Raw genomic sequence first — 15,179 nt, 5'->3', positions numbered from 1 at the left:
AGAAAGAAAAAATGAGATCCAGCAAGAGATAGAGGCAGAGAGAGATAGAGAGAAAAGAAGATACATATTCATCTGGATGAGTTGATTTTATGAGAAATGCACAAGGGCCTACTCCTAAAATATGATGTAGCATATTTATAGAGCAGAAGATGACAGACATTTCCAAAAACTATGTAAATAGAACAGTGCCAGGTGAAAACAACCAGACTCTCCCTCTACAGGTGGGGTCTGAGTTGGTGGGGGCCAACAGTGGGCATCTGGGACCAAGAGGAGACCCTACCTTCTGGTAGTCTTCTTTAGATCTCAGGGCCACCTCCAGGTGCTTGGTAGAGGTTGGATAGATGGCTGAGCGGTATTGAGAACCATGGTCATTGCCTTGGCGCATGCCTGGGAAAGTGGAGATCAGAAAGGATTACTGGAGTAGACTGAGCAACAAGGCCAGTGTCACAAGTTTTCTATGATTCATGTACTAAGTGCTTGTTTTTTTTTTTTTAATGAAGTATGGTTGACACGCAATGTTATATTAGTTTCATGTATAGAACTTAGTGATTTACCAAAGTCTTAACCTTATGCTACACTCACCACAAGTGTACCTACCATCTGTCATCATACAACACTATTACAACACCTTTGACTATATTCCCTATGCTGTACCTTTCATGCCCTTGACTTATCCATTCCATAACTGGCAGCTGGCACCTCTTCACCACTTTTCACCCATCTCCAACAACACCTCCCCTCTGGGAACCATCAGTTTGTTCTCTGTATTTACGGATCTGTTTCTGCGTTTTGTTTGTTTCTTTGTTTTGGTTTTTAGACTCCACAAATATGTGAATCATATGGTTTTTGTCCTTCTCTGTTTTACTTATTTCACTTAGCATAATATCCTCTAGGCCCAATCCTGTTGTCACAGATAGCAAGATCTCATTCTTTTAGATGGCTGAGTAATATTCCATTATATATATATATATATATATATATATATATACACACACACACATATATACACATGTGTATATATGTCTGCGTGTGTGTGTGTATATAGTGTGTGTGTGTGTGTGTGTGTATATATATATATATATATATATATATATATATATATATATATAACATTTATCCATTTATCCATCAATTAACACTTAACATTGCTTCCATATCTTGGTTATTATAAATAACACTGCAAAAACACAGGGATGCATACATTACTAAGTGCTTGTTTTAATTTCCTCTTGACACTACTCTCCTTAAACAAGCATGAAATATATCTGTTCTGCTTTGCTTATTTTAATTATAACAAATATATTTGAACTTAGGTAAGTTTATTGTAGGTCTTAGATCATAGTAAATGCTCTACAAATATGTATTTTTCTATGCAGATATTTAAATCATAACCTATTCCATTCCTCACTTGCAAAGCATTGTGCCACACATTATTTCTTTGGATCCTACTGAGACACCTGTGTGGCAGGTACCATGGTCCCTCACTTGGCAAATAAGGAGATGCCTATAAATGATGAAATAACTGAGGCTCAGTGAGTTTGAAGAGTTCGCCTAAGGTCATCCATCCAATCAAAGGAAAACGTGGGCCTTTTCCTTAAAGGAAAAGAGGTGAGCCTAGCCCATTTTCCACCCCTTTGCAGCAGCTAAAGTGTAGATAGTGATCAATTTCTAACTGAAAAATTTAGTCCCCAAAGTTAAACAGCCACAGGCTTACTATAGATCTCCTATAGATTTCCATGCTGTTGTCAAAATGAACTTCACACATGTCTACTGCATTATTCAATTATCAGTTTCAGTTTTAAAAGTGCCCAAAACTCCTCTGACAGAAGATTCAATCTTCCAAAAAGAACGGCTTTGCCTTTGTACTTACAGATGTTAATGTATATGTGAATTACCTGGGGATACTGTTAAAATGCAGATTCTGGTCTGGTAGGTCTATGGTGAGCCTGAGTGAGATTCTGTATTTCTAATCTGCTCATGGGTGGTGCTGACCACCAGACGCATTTTGAGTAGCAAGAGTTTAGAGTTTGCTCAGATATTTTCAAGGTTTTGTGTAACACATCAGCAACATTTTTAATTCCAATAATGTGTTGAGGAAAACCTGACTCTGCCATTTCTGAGGTTTGTAGTGTACAATGCTTCCTCCACCTGCCCCCAATTCTCCCGGGATGCACACACTTTTACACTGAACTCCTATCCAGCCTTCAAGACTTAGTTGAAGCATCTTCACTTGACAGAAGTTTCCCTGAGTGTTCCTTACAGCTGTGCCAATCACTGACTCCTTTGGGCAGGTCTCTCTCTTAGAGGTTTTATCATGCTACATTGTTATTATGTGGTTGTCCCTCTTCCTCGTCTGTGAGCCTTCCAGAGGGCAGAGCCTTACAGACATAGTACCTGGTATAGCATCAGACTGATGGATACACTTCCATCAATATTTGTTGCATGAAGAATGTATGAGTTTATATCTTGTGACCCAAGGCCCTGCAATCAATACTGTAGTCCAAATCAATTAATCAAAGTGCTTTTTCCTTTGTAAATAAAATTTTAATTCAAACGTAAATAAAATCATGTTTCTTAAGAACTCTAGGAAAAAGCTGCCAATGAGCTAATACGTTTGACTAGTAGAGGGAAGGGCAGTAGCTGAAGACACCAAAGGTTCACTATGGCGGTAAATGAATTGACAAGCTAGAATTCATGATCAAAACTACAAGCTAAAAATAGAGGTCTAAATAATAACAAACTAGCAGGATTTAGGGTCAAGCCTATGGCTATCTATGGTGTGTAACGTGTACTTGTGCATAGGGTGGAAGGTATTTCTGGCACCTATTTGTTCACACGCCAGCTTGGCTGACTTCCTAGAAATTCCATTCTCCCACCCTCAGAGTCCCATCCTCACCTTGATACACAAAGGCCACGTGGGGACCAGGAACTAATTAGTGGCTTAAAGAGCCAATACCAATGACACCAAAATATTAATTTAATAATATATAATAAGCCAGCCCATGCCTCCAATAAGCACTGTGTAATACCACATTAGAATACCTATTTCTGTATAAGTTATATATTCACATAAGTATCATGGTATGGTTATTATACTATACAATATATAAGTGTTATTACAGTGTAAATATTTTTATAGGATATGCTATATAAATACTGTTACAGTATTATTTATTAAGCACCTAATATGTGCCAAGTACTTTTCCAGATGCTGAGGATACAGCAATGAATAAAAGCAAACCCCAGGGTTCCACATTCTAGTATAATTTAAGACACTGGATAAATATACATTCCAGAATGGCACAGTGGCAATATTTTTTTCTTTGTCTTCTTCAATATTCCCTCCTTCACTTATAAGTAAGGCTTTTCTTGCATGACTACTTCACATCCTTTTGTGCACAATGCCGTGATGGAGCATTATTGTCCCCTCTTAAATATTCTCCATGAAGAAAAAGATTGCTGGATGGCTGATTTTTAGTAAAATCTGACCCATCTCCAGTCAGCACAAGATGCACAACAGTAGGGTCTTCATGTGGAGTTGGTTAAATCGATTCAAGTTTCCTTTCTTTTGGAAGATAAACTAGTATGTGAGTAAAAGAGAACATGCAGGTGTGATTTATGTATATTTTTCAACAAATTTTGCTAAGATTCCATATGCCTTGTACATTGAAGACAACAAATATCTCTGCATTTGGATGAAGATCCTTGAATTATCCTAGGATTATGAGGAATTGTTGCTTATGAATAAAAACTGGCTTTTTAGCAAACAAGATGGGAATAGTTAAGAATTATTCCAAGGAAACTGTATAACAGCAGTCTCTTCCACTGATCATATTTTCACAGGTAGTCTGATAGAAGAATGCACAATGAAACATTTAGATTTACAACCACATTTAGAGCTTCTCTTGTAGTGACATGACAGCCTACGGGGTAGAGACATCTGGGAGATTCCATAAAATTGTGCGGTTGAGCAGAAAAGATGCACATGACTGTCATTTCTAGGCAAGTATGTAAGGCAATGCATTTTTGTAAAAAACAATCCATGCATTCTTTATGTAATTATGGGTTATACTACTACTACAATCCAGGATAGGGGTTTATAAGTCCTTCCCTGAAGCCACGATCCCTTGAATTAAATTCTAAGTTGATCACCTGCTAATTACCAATAGGGCTCCTGTCAGTGTTGTCCTTGTTTTCTTTGTGCAGATTTGGGCTGTCCTCAACTCACCCCAGACAGCTATAGAGAGGAGTAACATAGTGGGTATTATCCACAGCTCTGCTCCAGACTCCTCGCACCTTTCCCATTTGCACTAACACAAACTGACTATTCATCCGTTGGAAAGATGGGAATTATTCACACTGTTACAGCTGCCATCTTCAAGTCTTAAAGATTGAATTTACAGCCCTGACCTTCTGATCCCCACTCTTCTTGGATGTTCTAACAAAACTGACAGCTCCCCACATCAGAACCAATGCATGCTCTCCTCCCAGTCACTCTGGCTAAACCCCTGCCTGGCCAGGAAGGAAGACAAGAAAGTGCTAAAGTGATACAGTAGGGGATAGAGAGAAAATATCAAAGCTTTTATGCAGACACTCTTGAATTTTGAGTGATACTGGATAAGGCATTAATGCTCTGGTATACTCATGAACAACAGTGTTAATTTGACCGAAATTTTTTTTCCATCAAAATTCATCCTGAGGAGGAGATATTAATATCTTAAAACCATGCCTACGTATCGACATCCTTGTGTGTGTGTTTGGTTAAATCCAATGCGTGTACCTTTCAGTTCACTGATGAAGAGGCTTATTAGAAGGATAGGAGCTTAAAATTTGGAAACAGATAGCTCACTGGGAAATATGATTTGATGCTCAACAACTAGAAAAACCTGTAGAACTATGGATTTTCTGTTCTCGTTATTTTTAATACATTGCATTTACAGATGTTTAGCATCATTAAATTTTTCATCATTTCTTTCAACCTCCATTGGTTTATGTTAGGAACACAAAACAGTAATTCACATGTGAGAAAAACCTGTTCACTAAATCTCTCATAAGAAGCCTAGGACTCAGAGCAACAAGACCTTGTTTTTTAAGTCTGACTCTGCCACTGACATGCTTTATGTAAATTACCTAATCTTTCTGAGCTCCAAACCTCATGTGTAAAATAAGGATTATAAGGACCTAAACTATAGGTTTGTTGTGAGGAGTAAATGAGATGAAACCTGTAAAACACTTTGTGGAGTATAAAAAAATATGTAGGTGATAAGCACTTTCATTTTTACAACTTTTAAGAATCTTGGAATGTTTCAGAATTACTAGTTTGAAATAAAAATAATAAATGATGTCACACAAGATACTCTAGGCACAACCCTTTTCATCCCCTGAAAAGCATTAAATAATACTCTTCCCTCAGATACCCATGCAGTAAAAGTCACACAGAAAAATCCAAAGAGAGAATCAAAATCCATTTTTATGTGGGGAGAAATGTGCTAGCTTTCAACTCTTTATTACATTTTTTAGCAGAAGTATCTTCCTAATGAAAACTTTAACTCTGCTAATTTCAGTGGAAAACAAACCCAAGAAAGGGAAAAACTCTTTGAGTGAATTCTCCTATACCTGCCCCTACCCATGAAGAGCTTTCCAAAGCAATGTCTCACTCTTGAGTTCTGAACTTAAGTTTGGAAAAATCAGGCTTTCAGCATTATCTTGTATCTCCTGAGCTCACGGCCACTGGGGTACTGCAAAAGGGGAAAGATCTGCAGAGTGTTTGAAAGAAATAGTTAAAATCACTGGAAAAATAGTTAAAAGGCCCTTCTTTCTAATCGTGTGCTTTCCTGCCTTCCACCCATCCATCCATTTTGTCCTGTCTTAGGCAAGGTACTAGGTACTGAGATTCAGAAATAAGACACATTCTTTTTTTTAAATATTTTTAAAATATTTATTTATTTTTGGAGAGAGAGAGAGACAGAGAGAGAGAAAGAGAGCAAGTGGAGGAGGGGCAGAGAGAGGGGGAAACACAGAATCCAAAGCAGACTCCAGGCTCCAAGCTGTCAGCACAGAGCCCAATGCAGGGCTTGAACTCACGGACCATGAGATCATGACCTGAGCTGAAGTCAGACGCTTAACTGACTGAGACAGCCAGGTACCCCAAGGCTTATTTTTCAAGTAGGTCATACTCCCAGGACAGTAAGGGGAAACACATGGAAACCAGTAAGCACAATCAAGTATACAGGGGTGTCTTAATTCAGGCTGCTAAAACACAATATCACACACTGGGTGGCTTAGCAACAACAAAACATTATTTATTACAGTTTGGGAGGCTGGAAGTCCTAGATCAAGGTACTGGCTGATTCAGTGCCTGGGGACAGCCTTCTTTCTGATTGCAGACAGCTGTCTTCTTGCATTATCTTTACATGGTAAAGAGAGAAAGAGAGAGAGAGAGAAAGGACCAGTTCTCTAGCCTCTTCTTAAAAGGACACTAATCCCGTTCATGAGGGCTCTACCTTCACATTGGAGATTACATTGGGGATTAGCTTTCAACGTATGGATTTGGGGGTAACAAAAATATTCAGTCCATAACAAGGTGCTATGGGAAAAAATCTATGTAAGTTAGAAAAATACAGGGATTCAGAGAAGGGAGAGGCTAAGTTCACCTGATCAATATGGGAAAGGCCTAAGTCCTGAAAGGCTGTATAGAGAAAGTGACTTTGTCTTGAAAGAGCAGTAGATGGGCACAAGGGGTGAAAGGCATTCTCCAGAAAGTGGAAGGACAAAAGTAAGGATTATGGAACAGCATGGTGCCTTCAAAGACTTGGAAGGAACCAATACAATTTGCAAAAGCATCAGCAGCATGGTAAGCATTTTTATCAGAGTCCTAGGGCGCATCTTCTCAAGAAGGATGAACACTTTACCATCGAGCTTGAAGCCCACATGAGAAAACCAGCAGTTAGGAGCTACTGGAAAGCAGTGGTCCAACTCAGGGAAACAAAATAAATGACATATTTAACTGTTACAACCTGATCTAAACAGCCTTTATAATTCTGTTATCAAGAGGGCAAAAGTAACCTAAACTGCATTGTGAGAAAGGACAGAAAAATGTCACTGAGAGACAGAGAATCCCTACTTGCCTTTCCTTCTTCTGCAAACAAATACATTCTCTCCAGTATCAAGTATTCACATAGTACCAACTGTGTACTCAGCACTATCGAGGTCACAGAAGAATTAAATTATGAGTCTCGATCCCAAGAAATAGCCTGGAAAAGGGAGAGAGGGAAAGCATGAAAGGAACGGTTATAAGCTTGACCCTACACTTCACCAAACTGAGTTTTTGCCAACATTCCTCCTCATACTGCAGACAGCTGTCCTTAATCTTCACATTAGCCCTGTTCAGTTGGCATTCTTAACTTTCTGTGACACAAAGGAAGCTATGAATCAGAGACATTTAGTGACCTGCCTGATGTCACAGAGCTGGTAAATGGCTGTCCTAGGATTTAAAGCTAGATCCAACGAATACCAAAATTGCTGTACAAGAAGTTACAGCAAAACAATTAAAGACAATGGAACAAAGTGCCCTGTCAGTGGTGCATCAGGGGAGGAGCATCACCACTTAAGGTCCAGAAGTAAGAACAAGCTTGGTATGTGATGAAGACAGTGAAGAGACAGGGCTGGGTTCTGACAAGGGGGTTGGAAGGAAAGGAAGCTGGTTGGTTGAGCATAAGGCTGCATAGATATCTTGACAGGACACATCAGGGACCTGATATGTATGGAAAGATCAGTCTCAGGAAAGATCAGTCTCAGGGAAGATCAACCCAGAGAAGTCTCAGGGTTATGTAGAACCCTGGGTAAGCATAATCTTCCAAAATCCAAAACTCTCTTTCATACAGATTCACTAAGTGCTGCAAAGTTCATTGTGCTAGCTTTGGAAAAACTAAGAAGATAAATTACTGACACTATTTGGCTGTTTTCATGTCCCAGGAAAGCAAGCAATGGTCTTGCTGCAGTGGGTAAAATGAAAATAGTTGGCTGAGAAACAACATCTTGTGCTGAACATTCTCCCATAACGCTCTCTAAACTAAGTAATGAGGAGTGGGCTTTGGGGCATTCTTGAAGGGGACTGACCTCCTGGCAGCTACCAACTATTTGAGATTTCTCCAACCACCTTCTTCCAATAAGATTTGCAAGGGACAAACCATCCTGATATGTGCTAAGATTTCTCTCAGCAGAGCCACAGAAAGCACTAGAAAACAGAGAAATAATCTATAATGAGAAAAAAAAGATGGAAGTTCTCATATGCTTAGTGGGCCTTCTAAACCTTAGTTAACTTTTGGGTACCAGGCCTATTTTATACCTACCTTTTAGCTGGAGAGAGGAGAAATATGCTTGAACATGAGAATTTTAAAGGGAAGTTCACACTATGACTTATTGCAAGGTGATTTCTTCAAGAAATTCCAGGACTCACCAGCTGATAGTGAACATCAGGGTGGAGAAGGACACATTTATAAGGGCCTACAATTACTAACCATGGTAGGAACCTTCAAAGGAGCAATCTCATTAGAGGACTGTCATTGGTTGCATAGATAGGGTGACTTCCATTAGGATGAATCCATATTCTAGGATATGAATCCATATTCTGTTGCTAAGAAAAAAAATGGATCCTGACCTATAGTCTGCTTCATAAAGCCCGGAAATCAGGTTTTGTCATGTGACAGTTCTAAATTCTAATCCCAGCTCTGTGGTTTACTAACGGTGTACTGTCAGCCAAGTCATTAAACCCATCCACTCTTCAGCTTCCTCATTTGGAAAAATGAGGATGATGATACATACCTCACAGGGTTGTTAGGTATCTTATATAGGAGCTTAGTAAACATAACCCCTCCATCCCCTCAAGACTTCTAATGCAGAAATTCAAGGAGGAGATATTTTCAACATACTACTTAAGAATTAAATTCCTAAGTCAGTGAAGAGTTGTTAAGAATCTACCTCAATCCAGGAATCTTGCTAGGACTAACGTACAGACCAATGAACCTGATCTCAGTTCTCAGAAAATTTATTGAATGTATCACCAAACAAATAAGCAAGAAGAGAAGCAAGATGTACTCATTAAGAATTAACAGAGATCCGTTTAGAATCCATAACTCTTAACGACTCTGGCCTCAGTTCATCATCTGTACAATCAAGGATTTGGGTTAGATCCTTTTAAAACCAGTTTTACTGAGGTAAATTTGACATACAATAAATGGTATACACTTAAAGTGTACAATTTGATCAGTTTTGACATGTATATATACCATGAAACCATAACCACAATCAAGATCATGAATACCTCCAAAATATTCTTCACAGCCCTTTTTTATTTTTTAAATGTTTATTTACTTATTTTTGAGAGAGAGAGAGAGAGAGAGAGAATGAGCGAGCAGGGGAGGGACAGAGAGAGAAGGAGACAGAGAATCCCAAGCAGACTGTGCACTGTCAGCACAGAGCCAGATGCGCGGCTCAAACTCTCAAACCGTGCAAGGTAATGACCTGAGCCAAAATAAAGAGTTGGATGCTTACCCAACTGAGCCACTCAGGCACCCCTTCACACCCCCTTTTAAATCTTTCCTTCCCACCACTCCCAGTTCCCACCCCAAAGCCTTAGGCAAACTCTGATCTACATTCTATAATTATAGATTCATTTGCATTTTCTAGAATTTTATACAACTGGAATAACAGCATGTACTATGTTGGTACATAGTTGGTACATGGTTGGTAACTCAGCCATGTTATTACAAGTTCAACAATTTCTTCTTTTAATAGCCGAGCAGTGTTCCATTAATCAGATATCCCACAATTTGTTTATTCATTGACCTATTGATGGACATTTTGGTTCTTTCCAGCCTTGGGTTTTTAAAATAAAGCTAAGTATAAATACTCATGCACAAGTCTTTGTATGTACATATACTTTCATTTTTTCTGGATAAATACCTGGGAGTGGAATGGCTGGTACATTTTTGTTTCATTTAAGACTGCCAAACTTTTTTCAAAGTGGTTGTAATATTTTACATTACCTTCCAGCAAGGTATGAGAACTCCAGTTGTCATATTAACATGAACGCTTGGTACACTAAGTCCTTTTAATCTTAGTCATTCTGATATATGTGTAGTAGTATCTCATTGTGGTTTAAAAAAATTTTTTTTAATGTTTTATTCATTTTTGAGACAGAGAGAGACAGAGCATGAACGGGGGAGGGGCAGAGAGAGAGGGAGACACAGAATTGGAAGCAGGCTCCAGGCTCTGAGCCATCAGCCCAGAGCCCGATGCGGGGCTCGAACTCACGGACCGTGAGATCGTGACCTGGCTGAAGTCGGATGCTTAACCGACTGCGCCACTCAGGCGCCCCTCATTGTGGTTTTAATTTGAATTTCTTAATGCCTAATGATGTTGAGTCTTTTTCATGTGATAATTTGCCATTTGTACATCTTCTCTGATAAAGTGTTCAAATATTTCACACATTTTTAAATTGTGTTGTTTGTTTTCACATAGTTGAATTTTTAGAGTTTTTTTATATATTCTGGTTACAAGGGTCTTCTCAGATATATAACTGGAAACTGCTTTCTCCAAGTCTGGATTTGTCTTTCATTCTCTTAGTGATTTTCCAAGAGTATAAGTTAATTTTGATGAAATCTAAATTATCAATGTTTTCTTCTATGGGTCATGTTTTAGGTGTTATACCTAAAAATCTTTACTTAACCCAAGTCACAAAGATCTTCTCCTATATTTCCCTTCAGAAGTGTTATCATTTTAGGCTTTAAATTTAGAGCTATGATTCATTGTGTGTTTTGTATGTGGCATGAGGTACAGGTCAGAGTTGTTTTGGTTTCCTTGCTGTTATTGCTGTTGTGTTTTGTTGTTGCTTTTTTGCAGAAGGATATACAATTGTTCCAGCACCATTATGGAAAAGATTATCCTTTCTCCACTTTACAGTCTCCCCTTCCAGACTTTGTGCTGTGTTTGCAAAGCATTGAACTCCTACATAGCTTACCACCCTCAAAATACACTTATTATTTTGACTCTAAACAGTGGGTGATATTTTAAAGAAACTTCCATCTTTAAAAGTCTTTGTGTTTAGTTCAAATGTAGTTAACATTGTTAGTACTCTTTATTCCTTTGTGTAGATATATATTTCCAGCTGGTATCACTTCCTTTCTGCTTAAAGGACTTCCATTCACATTTCCTTCTAGCTCAGGTCTGCTAGTGATAAATTCATTCAGCTTCTATACACGTGAAACACACTTGAAAGATATTTTCACCAGGCAAAGAATTCTAAGATGACAGTTCCTTTTTTCCTTTCAGTGCTTAAAAGATATTGCTCCACTGCCTCATAGCTGGCATTGTTCCTGATGAGAAATCTGCTGTCTTCTGTATCTTTGCTGCCTTGCATGAAATTTATCTTTGTTTTGTGGCTACTTATAAGATTTTCTCTTTATCAGGGATTTTAATGATTTGATTATCATGTGTCATGATGTCCTTTTCTTCATTTTGTGTGTGTGTGTGTGTGTGTGTGTGTGTGTGTGTTTGATGTTCATTTAATTTCTTATAGATTTGTTGTTTTATCAAATTTGGAAATTTTTTTGACGTTCAAATTATTTTCATCTCAGACCTTACAATTTTCATCTCTTGAAATTGGGTTAGGCCTTTTTTTAAATATATTCTATCCTTCTATTTAATGTGTTCAATACTTCCTTTAGATTTTTAAACATAATGAATACAGTTTTAAGTACCTTAATTCTTATTGCTAGTTCCATTATCTGTGTCAAGATTGGGTCATTTTCCATTGATTAATTTTTCTCACTGTATACAGTATTTTTCTGCTTGTTTGAATGTCTAGTTATTTTTAATGGATTCCAGAAAGTGTGAATTTTACCTTGCTGGGTGCTGGATATTTTGTAATTCTACATATATATTCAGATTCTTTGTTATAAAATGAGGTTGTTACTTGGCAGAAGTAATATATCCTTGAACTTGGGGGAAGATGGCTGAGTAGGAGGACCCTAAGCTCATCTCATCCCACAGATATAACTAGAGAACACTCACATCGGTGAAAACAACCCAGAAAACCACCCAAAGACTAGCAGAACAAACTCCACAACTAAATGTAGAGAAGCCGCCACATTGAAGAGGGTAGGAAGGGCAGAGACAGGGTAGGGAGCTAAAGGGACCAGGCCATTGGCAGGGCAGGGGGTGGGGGGTGGGCAGTCGTGTGTGTAGAGAGGGAGAGAAACAGACCTTATACTGGGAAGGGAGGGAAGGTATAGCTCCATAACATTTGTCTTTGAAAACTAGAGAGGCCAATTTTGAATTTTGTGAGTTCTTACAACCAATAGGACTTAAAGCTTGAAATTTAAAAAATCAGTGGGCTAGGCTCTGGGAGAGCTGTGGGAGGGTGAAAGGAAGCTGATTCTCTGCCCTTAGAGGGACAGCACAATAAATAGCTCACAAAGATACAGAGTAGAAGCAGCAGATTGAAAAATGCCTCAGGCATATGAGAGAGAGAATTATGTACCAATCTCAGAGTATGTCCCAGAAGGGCAATGCTCATTGAGGGACTTCTCTAGGAACAAAGGAGCTGGCAGGTACCATTTCCCTCCCCTACCTCCAGTGTAAACACACAACCACCAGCCACCTGTGGGAACTGACATGGAGCTGACATTCATTACCTAACTTGCTTATACCAAGCTCTGACCCCAAACCCCAGATCCACCCTTTCCAGTCATGCTTGCCTTAGTGCCAGTATTGTGGGTCCCCTCCCCCAGAAGACCATTGTACTTGTTAAAATTATGTGTCCTTCCCATGCATGCTTTGCACACATTGTTCCGACTGCATGACCACCCTGGCTGCCTGGTCCCAGTGGTGGCAGCAGTGGCACACCCACTCTCACTGGCACACAAACCCCATGGGCACTGCTCAACTCACCCCCTTCCAACATGCTCTTGGCTAGGGCTCATTCGAGCTGGGGCTATAGGCCTGGATGTGGCCCTGAAAGGGGCTAGCACCACTCCAAAGTGGGTCCATCCCTGGAGTGAGGAGAAGATAACCACATACATCAGTCAGCTGTTGGAGACATTTGGTGTGATTGAAGGCCCTGCCCACCAATGAAAACTTCTCAGAGGACAATACAGGGAAAGTGCCTTGCAGTTTGGTGCTACTGCAAATGTCTATTTTGAATCAACTTAAGCCCATGGCAGCCCCAGATTGGTCCACTAACACCATAGGGATCAAACACTGCCCACAACAGGCAAAGAGTACCACCAAAGACAACTGGACCAAAGGAAAAAGCAGCCAAGACACAATGGCAGGGTTCATGCAACACACACAGGAGAAACCCCTGAAGTGCCAGATTCTGGGGAACAAGAGACACTGCACTACAAGGCACAACATGATCTCTTCTTCATAAGGCTATTACTTTCAAGAGCAGGAGACACAGCTGACTTACCTAACACACAGCAACAGACACAGAGAATTGGAAAAAATGAAGAGACAGAGGAATATTTTCCAAATGAAAGAACGCGGCAAAATCACAGCAAGAGATCTAAGTGAAACAGATATAAATAATATGCCTGATAGAGAATTTAAACTAATTATCATAAAGGTACTCACTGAACTTGAGAAAAGAATGGAGGACATCAACGAGACTCTTAATACAGAGATTTAAAAAAAAACAGAAATGAAGAACACAATAAATGAAATTAAAAATACATTAGATGGAATAAATAGCAGTCTGGAAGAAGCAGAAGAATGAATCACTGACCTAGAGGACACAGTAATGGAAAGTAATCAAGCTGAGCAGGTGAGAGAAAAAATTATGGAAAATAATAGACTTAAGGGACTCAGCACCTCCATCAAGCATAATAGCATTCACACTACAGGGATCCTGGAAGAAGAAGAGAGAGAAAGGGGGACAGAAAACTTCTTTGAAGAAATAACAGCTGACAAATTTCCATATCTGACAGCTGAAAAAGATATCCAGATCCAGGAGGCACAAAGGTCTCCCAAAAAAATCAGCCCAAGGAGGTCCACACCAAGACACATAGTAATTAAAATGGCAAAAAGTAGTGATAAAGAGATAATTTTTTAAGCAGCAAGAGAAAAGAAAATAATTACATACAAGGGAAACTCCATAAAACTATATGCGGATTTTTCATTTTAAACTTTGAAAGCCAGAAGAGAGTGGAATGATATATTCTTACTGCTGAAAAGGCATAATCTACAGCCAAGAATACTCTAACCAGCAAGGCTATAATTCAGAAGAAGGAGAGATAAAGAGTTTCCCACACAAACAAAAACTAAAGGAGTTCTGACCACTAAAGTAGCCCTACAAAAATGTCAGGTGGGGACTCTTTGAGAGGAAAGTAAAGACTGTAAGAGTAAGAAAAGTAGGAAGCACAAAAGCAGTAAAAATAGGTGTATCTGTAAAAATCAGTCAAGGGACACACAAAATAAAAGGATGTAAATCATGACACCATATACCTAAAATGTAGGGGGGTGGGGAGAGGAGTAAACAATGTGTTCATATTTAAGTGACCATCAGCTTAATATAGACTGATATATGCAGAAAATGTTATATCAAAACATAATGGCAACCACAAATCAAAAGCCAACAATAGATATGAACAAAATAAAGAGAAAGGAATTGGAGTATATCACTAAAGAAAGCCAGCAAAGGGTGTGAGAAGAGAGCGAGAGAAGAAAGGATCAGAGAACTACAAAAACAACCACAAAACAAATAACAAAATGGCAATAAATACATATCTTTCAATAATTATTTTGAATGTAAATGGACTAAATGCTCCAACCAAAGGATATAGGGTGATGGGATGGATTAAAAAAAAAAAAAAAAAGACTCATCTATATGCTGCCTACAAGAGACTTATTTCAGATCTAAAGACACATGGCAGATTGAAGGTGAGGGATTATTATGCAAATGGATGTGAAAAGAAATCCAGGGTAGCAATACCTATATCAGACAAAATCCACTTTAAAATAGAGTGTAGCAAGAAACAAAGAAGGACCATATATAGTAATAAAGGGGAAATCTAACAAGAAAATATAACAATTATAAATATTTATGCATGCAACATGAAAGCACCCAAATGCATAAAGCAGCTAATAACAAACGTAAAGGAAATAATCAATAGTATTAC

At 38.7% G+C, this 15,179-nt stretch overlaps 1 protein-coding gene across 17 annotated transcripts in view; it reads right to left on the bottom strand.

The window, feature by feature from the left end:
* The window catches only part of MSRA (methionine sulfoxide reductase A), a 547,769-nt gene that overhangs the window by 203,390 nt on the left and 329,200 nt on the right, over positions 1-15,179 (bottom strand). For all 17 annotated transcript variants that reach the window (XR_006708415.1, XM_045461958.1, XM_045461927.1 and 14 more), the window contains one exon: positions 281-387. Coding sequence is in view for 16 of the 17 variants with exons in the window: in XM_045461958.1 (XP_045317914.1) it covers positions 281-387 (107 nt within the window). In the remaining variant the exon portion in view is untranslated. The remainder of the gene's footprint in view (positions 1-280; positions 388-15,179) is intronic.

The sequence above is a fragment of the Leopardus geoffroyi genome, chromosome B1 (assembly GCF_018350155.1).
Source record: "Leopardus geoffroyi isolate Oge1 chromosome B1, O.geoffroyi_Oge1_pat1.0, whole genome shotgun sequence".
Lineage (NCBI taxonomy): Eukaryota > Metazoa > Chordata > Mammalia > Carnivora > Felidae > Leopardus > Leopardus geoffroyi.
This window is presented reverse-complemented; position numbering and strand designations above follow the sequence as displayed.